The sequence below is a fragment of the Haplochromis burtoni genome, unplaced genomic scaffold, assembly GCF_018398535.1.
Source record: "Haplochromis burtoni strain Fernald_Lab_line unplaced genomic scaffold, NCSU_Asbu1 Contig_858, whole genome shotgun sequence".
Lineage (NCBI taxonomy): Eukaryota > Metazoa > Chordata > Actinopteri > Cichliformes > Cichlidae > Haplochromis > Haplochromis burtoni.
The window spans coordinates 106,955-115,404 of NW_024583219.1; the positions used below are offsets into that span (position 1 = coordinate 106,955).

The following is an 8,450-nucleotide window of genomic DNA, read 5'->3' on the forward strand; positions in this document are numbered from 1 at the left end:
GTCTTTCAAAAGCTCCAGGTGGGTTTGGATAACATTTTTAACAGTATACAATGATTCACACCTTCCATTTGCTCACCTTCACCTCACACCTACATTAAAACACTACCTGCAGCCCTCACTCCCTCACCTCTGACCTCCTACCTGCACCAGGATCTGACGGTGTGTCCACCTCCTGCCTGAAAGTCTGTGCCGACCAACTGAGGCTACGTCCACACTAGACCGGATAGGTTTGAAAACGGCATTTTCATCTGAAAATGCTGCGCGTACACGTGAAAAGGGAAAGACCATCTCTGAATGGAGGAGGGGCCTAAGGGTGCATCTGTCACCATCTTACAATGCTGTGATTGCAGCCATTCCCCAACTCTCTGTGATTGGGACTCATGGTTATTGATTAGTGGTTGTTGATCAGTTGTCATCAATGAAGAATTTGCATATTAATGATCAAGTTACTGACCTGAAACCTGCAGTCAGCTGAGACTGAAGAAGTCACCTGGATGAGTGACGAAATGTTTCTCCCACTGAAAACGTCCAGATGAACAGAATCAACTTTTGGGGATTTACTTACCTGGATGATTGAGCGTGCATCCAGAAAGTTTAACAATTATAAATATTTGTTTAGTCTCACGGATGGTGCCAGCCTACTGTTAAGATCCCTGTTACCTCTGTACAGAAGTCTGGACTGGCTATCCGCTCAAAGCGTCCAAGTCTCTGATCCTAGATGTATTACCACAATGCATTAACAGAAACTGATTTAAGCCACTGGTGGGGGGATTCACCCGGCACTAACTACCTCAGATATTGCTCAAATTGTGCAATCACACGATTTGAGCAATATCTCGTTCGATCACGGGATTTTAATACTGCATTTTTTTTCATATCTTGACTGGTGTATCAGAAGTCTTATTTGAGTAGTTCTTCTTCTGTCAGCATTTACTTTTCTGTCAGAAATGAGTCTTCTAACACCACCCCCTTGACCTGTGGTATACCTCAGGGTTCCAAGCTGCATATAATGCTGTTTTCATTGTGTATGAAAACATTTTCATTGCATTAAAATGCACACTTGAGTGTATATTTTAAAAACCACTTTCACACTGATGACACTCAGATATACAGCCTCTAAAACCAGGCACCACCACCAGTGGTGCCTACTCATTCAGCTTCTGCCTGGCTGAGGTTGAATCCTGGCTCTTACTTTTAGACATGTTTCCCATTCGTCTGTAAGAACTACACTTTCCTCCACCCACTCGGATTTTAATGTCCTGACACTTGCTCTGTGGTTTGTGACTGGATTAAGGTTTGACAACTATCGCGTTTACCTTTTTGGAAAACAGTGTAGAAATTGGATTTATTTGTTCAGTGTGTTGAAGTCCAGTGTATACTGAAAGGTAAACCCACAGGCAATATAAGCTATTCTTGCTTTTAAATTTTGATTTATATAAAAAAACGATTAAAACACATGTGTACAACTCTTTATATACCCTTAGTCATTTTTATATAATTTGTAGCGTTTATATTTGATTTTTATTACAGTATCACTATTATAGAAACTACAATAGCAGCCAGTCATAAGTTGTTTGTCTTTATTGATGTGCAGCAAATATTTGCATATTTAAATGAGAGCACTTGATTTCTTTTCTGAGCCTGCAAACACATAAACTCAAACATGTCAGAGTTTGTGAAATTATAATGTGAACACACACATGTTGATTAACATATTCTTTTAATAAATAATATTGTCATGAAAAACATAAACACCGAATAACAGCTTGTGTACATTTGAACAGTGCATGTTCATATTTTTTCTTTATATCATTACATGGACCAGTCAAACCAAAGATCAGCACATTATGCAAAAGAAGATGAGATCTAATTTAGTATAGGTGGGCAGGCAACTTACACGAACACCAAAAAAGTTCTGATAACAAGGTAATTACTAGATAAGGTTGGACGGATGAGGGACTGGGGTGTCATAACTCTCCTAGTCCATGAAGCCACCGTATCTCTTCTGTAGCTCACCACCGTTCTCCGAAGCTCGCTTCATCACCCCTTCATTCTTGCTGTCCACCAGCCACTCAGGCCTACCCACACGCCTCATGAACCCTCCATAGCGTTTCTTGAGGCCTCGGCCTAACACTGCCTCTAGCAGGTCACCCTGCGCAACCTCCCCTTCAGCCCGACGCATGAAACCTCCATACCTCTTTACTACCTCACCTCCCTGATCTACCCCCTTATTGCTACGCCCAATTTCTGTATTAAGGAACTTTAGGATGTCCAGGTGGAGGTTTTCTTCATCATTCTGGTTTCTGGTTTCCTCTAGTGAGCCCTCTGTAGAGGATGAGCGGCGAGACATGAAGCCACCATAGCGTTTCATGAATCCACCATACTTCTTGGACATTTGTTGTTCTGGTGATCTTGCAAACTCATCTTCAGTGTTCAGGGTACCTTCTGCTTCCTGCGCCCCCTGTGCATTGGGGTAAGCATCCATTGGAATACGGCCTTCCTCTTCCAGCAGTAAGTCCTGGCACAGGCGCAGTTTCTGGCTGTCCAACCCACCATCACACTGAGGAGAGCATGTCTGAAAAAAAAAATCAAAATTGCTATCAAGTCTTTCATAAATGCAATAGCTTCCAAGTACAACTCGCTGTTTTATCCAGTTCAGTATTCATTTGAATCAGTTTTCAGCTTGAGCTGGACACTATAAATGACTGCTTCATTTAGAAGTCCATGCTGAACCATCTTTCTTCAAAAACATCAATAAACGATCAATAATGATGAACAACTGTTCAAATGCTTCTGTCTTCCTTTATAATCAGAAGTTATATTCAGGCTCTATACTACTCATAAAGCTAATACCTCTTACACAGCTCTTTTTCTGTCCTTTTTAATAACATAAGTGACAATGATACATTTTCATTTTGTAAAGCACCACGACAACTTCTAGACATCAGAAAAGTATTTATGGAAAGTGTATTTTTAAAAGGTGAGGTATAATAAGACCCATTATTGACTTTTAGATCTGTTCCAAGATTTTTCTTTTCTTGTTATTTTTTATTTATTTGTCCTGTTTTTAGCCACAAGATTCCCATTAAGTTCTCGTCTTGGTCAAGACAGCAGCATAAGCAATTAAAATTTCTAAAAAGAAAAGAAACGAAAGTAAATTTTAAGAGAACAACAGCATGCAATATCCACACCAAATTCCACCTGAAGTCCAAGATTTTGTAACAGCAACATCTGCTCAGGGCGGCACATAAAGCTCTGAGGACATGCTGGACACATGTTGAATAATCTGAGTGTTAGTGGCAATCTGACCCCTGAGCAAAGTTGCTGGTAAGAAGACAGGTTACCGAACAATTTCTTGGCAATATATAGCAACAGTTTATTTTCTGAATGAAAGCTAGAGCCTGAGCACATGTTATATATTATATGTGATAAGACTGTGATCACTAAATGTAACAGTTTCTCTATTTGTAATTCAGTTTGTGCTTGTTTGGAAGAATTGAAATAGAGAAGAATTTCATATTGTTTTACTTTTTTGTCACAGACAAATGATAATAATATAAGAATGAATGATTTTCAGTCTTCCCTTAATGGTTTATTCTGCTGTTACTGTTGTTTTATTTTCCCTCTTCATTAAAACATGACACTGTTACCTAATGAAATGTTACTGAACCTGAAGAGAGGCTGACACAAACAGACACACAAAGACACAAACTGTGTCGCGATAAGACAGCAAAGGCATAAACTCAACAGAGCAGAGAAACAATCAACAAGAACACATTACAACGGGTCCACGGTCTTAGCGATTGCTTTAACTACTGACAATACATTTTCCACAAGACGTCTCATCTGTTCCTCACCTGTCATGAGTGTAGCAGATACATCTAATATAAACCTGCTTAAGTTATGAATTCATTTAACTCCAAGCGAAGGAACATAGTCATAATAAATGCAACTGCTGGGCCCTTGAGCTGCACACTGTGAGGATAATCTGCACGTAACCTCTTGGTATGATTGGATTTCACTTCGTAGAGTCATCACAAATATGTTGACTCGAAAAAAATGTTCGATAGCATGTAGGCAGAATTTGTGCCTCGGTTAGTTTTCAGTGCTGTTTGCTTTTGAAGACTGAAAATTGAATTGGGAATATATTAGAATATATTAGCACCTAATACATATTTATCCATTTTCCTCTAAAGACAATAATGTACATTATATGTACATTATTTGCACACATACATTTGTTATAATATAAAAACAGTGTAAGTGCCTCTTCAAAATGTAAGGTTCTGTAATTCAGATCTCAATAGATACCAATAACATTCAGAGAATGAAGTAAGTAAGAAGTAATTTAAATATACTAAACGCACTGATAATTAATTAAATGATTTGAAATTCTTTCACATGTAAAATATGATATGGAGTAGTCTTATTAGAATATGAAGCAATGCAAAATATATGTTCCAAACATAGAGTTTTTATTTCTCTGGTCAATATTTTAACTTGTCTGTGTCTCAACATGAAGCACGCAAGGCTGAAATCTGTAACTGCATATGCTGCATACTCAAAGTGATTGAAACATCAGCGTCTGAATTATTTTCGTTTTGAGAAAAACCTAAAACAAATATACAAATATTAGACAAATATAAAACACGAAGTGTGCGAGGTCTTAAATGGAAAGAAAAGGCAGGGAAACGATAAAATGCATTTGCAGTTTGAAGAACTCGAATGCCAGATCAATATTATAGCCATCAACAGATCTTGCAAGTGGCATTTGAAAGGGGAAAGGGAGGCGTGAAAAGAGGAAAAGACTAAATCAAATCAAGGAGCGAGAATAACATAATATACATGAAAAATGGCATGGGTTGAAATCCCACAGAGATTACAGCTACGACTGTTGTCTAATTTGGTATAACTGAGTCTACAAATGTGAAACGGAAAGCTATGGAAACTAGACGGGAAATAAAAACGGAAAACAGAGGCGGAAATTTAGTTAGTAAAGAAAAAAACGGCATAGAAAACTGAACAGAAAAGAATAAAGTACAAAAGAATAGCAAAGGCAAGAAGTTGTGTCGTAATATGTTCGCTGAACACTGTAAATGTCACTTTACATGTTTTGTATGAACTATGACAAAATGAACTGCGTTCAGGCGAGAAGAAAAACTGACTAATGGCTTGTATAAAAAGTACAATCCGACTGACAGACGGCACAGTGCCACTGTCAACTTACTGATTACATTTCATGAATTATTCATTTGTCTCTTTTTAAGAAATATAAACAAAACAATATATAGTGACATTACCATTGATGAGAAACCAGACTGTTGTCCCAGCAGATGGTATACGCAAAGTGCACACTCCTTCCCGCAGTCTGTTCCAACCACAAGTGACACACAAACGCCCAGAACCATCATCCACATGCAACTGCTGTATGCGAGGGAAGCCATGGTCTAAGTACGGAAATGAGGGGAGAGAGGAAAAAATTAATTTTAAAATTAATCATTTTCAGACAAATGTTCAACTGAGTACCAAGTACACGACTGATACTACTGGTTGTAACGAACTAGTAGCAATTTATAATGCCACCTTTTATGAGCAGTGACAATTAAAAAATAGGAAAAAAAATGTGGCAAATACGTAACGCAAACTGTGAGAGTTCCCCAAAGGGAGTGCGCCTTCAGGTGATGTGCCTTATTCTCTATGATTTATTACTAGCTGTAGATATAGTGGGTAGTATAAGCACCGGTGCATCACTTTAAAAAAAAGTATTCGCTATCTTACCTCTGCTTTACTTTAACAGAAAATAAAGCCGCTCGGAGATTTCCTTGTCCTGTGCCCTGGGGAGTAGCGGCGGGCTGTGAAACTGGACTGGCTCAAGTCTGTGCACTCAATATATCTGCGCGCAGCTCCGTGAGCGGCAGGCTGTGGGAAGAGTGGCCACGGTTCAGCCAATCAACAAAAGACATACACACTGCTTGGTCGCTCCTCTAATCGGCGCTGTATCTTCCGTCTGCTGACAATAACAGAAGTGCAGTGTGTCGCCTTTTAGCGAGAAAAACAAATACCATTACTATCGTCAATTTAAAGAGCTGGGTGCAGTGCTGTGTCCGGATGCGCTGCGGGGTGTTAAAGTAGTTGGTGGCAACGACGTACAGACGTCGGCGGGGTTATTGTCAGGAATATTAACGGATAAAGACCCAGTATTGAGACAAAAAACGGTAAAGGAGGCTGGCAGTACCTGATTCTATCGTCCCGCCCGACGACCTTTAGTTCGCCTCAACCCCACCCTCCATAACGATCACCACTCAGTCAGATTTGGAGGTGCAGTGCTGGCACAAATAAATGGTATGGTAAATGGCCTGTATTTATATAGCCTTTATCTAGTCCCTAAGGACCCCAAAGCGCTTCCTATACACATCACTCTCAGTACATGTCACACACAACATGCGTTGGACACACACTGGTGATGGCAGCTACATTGTCACAGCCACCCTGGCAGCACTGACAGAGGCGAGGCTGCCGGACACTGGCGCCACCGGGCCCTCTGACCACCACCAGTAGGCAACGGGTGAAGTGTCTTGCCCAAGGACACAACGACCGAGACTGTCAAATCTGGGGCTCGAACCGGCAACCTTCCGATTACAAGGCGAACTCCCAACTCTTGAGCCACATCACCCAGTCTCAGTTTGTTGCTCTATTTGTTTTTTCTACAGGTACATGACATTCAAATGGAATAATTCAGTTATTTAGTTCAATATAAAGTACGGGAGGGTTAATTTAAATAACACTGTACACATCAAACAACACACATAACGATTTTTCACCACTTTACTGCATAATTCTGGATAATTCATGAAAAGTTTTGTAATATTCATATACTAAAACAGACAGTGAGCAAAGTGACCTACTCTGTTACACAATCCCCATTTCCCACTTAATCGCCTTCACACAGATAGCTGTTATCATTGCTTCATGCAGGACGTTTTTTAATTAAAAAAGGCGTTCTGCTAACATTACCAAGGCACTTCACTGTTCCAGCACTTATTTGTTCAGAACAACAGGCTCAATAAAGATATCCCGGCATCAACTGCGTGTTGTGTCTGTGTGTGTGCACATGTGTGAATGCACACAACATTTGCATATTGCTTCCTTATGGGAAACTGCAGTGCAAATGATAAACATTCATCCAATTTTATTAACACACAATTTCCAAGTACAAGAAGCTGGCGAGGAACTTGTGGAGTGGTCTCGAAGAAATCACCTCTTTCTGAATATCAGCAAGACAAAAGACATGGTGGTTGACTTCAGAAGGAAAACAAATGTGACTAGGCCCATCAACATCATGGGTGAGGAGGTGGAAACTGGACAGCTGCTGGTTCTTGGGCATTCACCTGAATGACAGACTGGACTGGGGGACCAGCGGTGCTCTATAAAAGAAGGGAATGAGCAGACTCTACTTTCTAAGGGTGCTCGTATCCTTTAATGTGTACAGTAATCTGTGTGCAGAACTTCTACCAGTCTGTGGTAGTGAGCGCCATCTACTCTACAGTTTCTTCTCAGTTAGCCAACTGAGATTTGGGTGGGTGGATGGTGAATATACATTTTTTCTGTAAGTTGTGCTGAAATGTTTTGTAATTCAATTCAATGCAGTTCTACTTTAATCAGTTGCATTCACTAAACAACAACACTGTCATGGTCTGGGTGAGTCACAGTAATTTTCCACAGTGGCTGCTCTCCTCCTTGGGGTGGAGCCTTCGCTGCTCCTCCCAGAATCACCACCTGAGACTGATTGAGACAGCTGTATTTAAGACCAGCGTTCACAAAAGTGGATGCACGAACACAGAGAGTTAAGTATTTTTGATTAATTTATTTCATTTAACCTCCATAGTTCATGTTTATAGTGTTTACATAGCTGTTGTTCATAGTTTCTCACAGTCCTCACCTTAGAATTAAACTCATCTGGTTCTACCCTTCAACTTAGCCTTGTTCCTAGCTTCAGCACATGTAAGTATTGTTACCTTCACACTGTTATACATCAAGTTTAACTGTGGAACTGAAGCTCTAGACACTGCCAAACAAAGGCTCACAGATCTGGCCACAGAGCTACATCAACAAAGCCAAAAGAATGACCCTGTTCTCCAAAGACCCGTCCAAATTGTAAGCGCACTTCCAAGGGAAGAACAGTAAAATGTCAGCCCCACCCAAAGCAGAAACTCTGGGACAAAGAAGCATTGTACATCTGCCATAACAAGAATTAGTCCACATCACAAAGTCAGACATCCAGCAAAGCTGCTGGTGAATGAAGCAATACATGATGACTCTAAGACCAGGCAGTACAAAGCTTAGTGCCATCTGGACTGACTACATGAAAACCTACAACTTACTGGCCCACAGTGGATGCTACAAGAGGCCGCTCACACAGCTGAAGACAGATGGTAATGAGGAACGGATGT

General features: G+C 40.3%; 1 protein-coding gene across 1 annotated transcript; it reads right to left on the bottom strand.

Moving 5' to 3' along the window:
* Positions 1-1,566: 1,566 nt before the first annotated feature.
* Positions 1,567-6,082, bottom strand: LOC102306814 (proenkephalin-A). The gene is made up of 3 exons (XM_042215884.1): positions 5,779-6,082; positions 5,301-5,447; positions 1,567-2,575 (listed from the first exon to the last, which is right to left on the bottom strand). Exons 2-3 carry the CDS (start codon positions 5,442-5,444, stop codon positions 1,979-1,981), a joined length of 741 nt encoding a protein of 246 aa, XP_042071818.1. The 5' UTR covers positions 5,445-5,447; positions 5,779-6,082; the 3' UTR covers positions 1,567-1,978.
* Between the last annotated feature and the right edge of the window lie 2,368 nt (positions 6,083-8,450).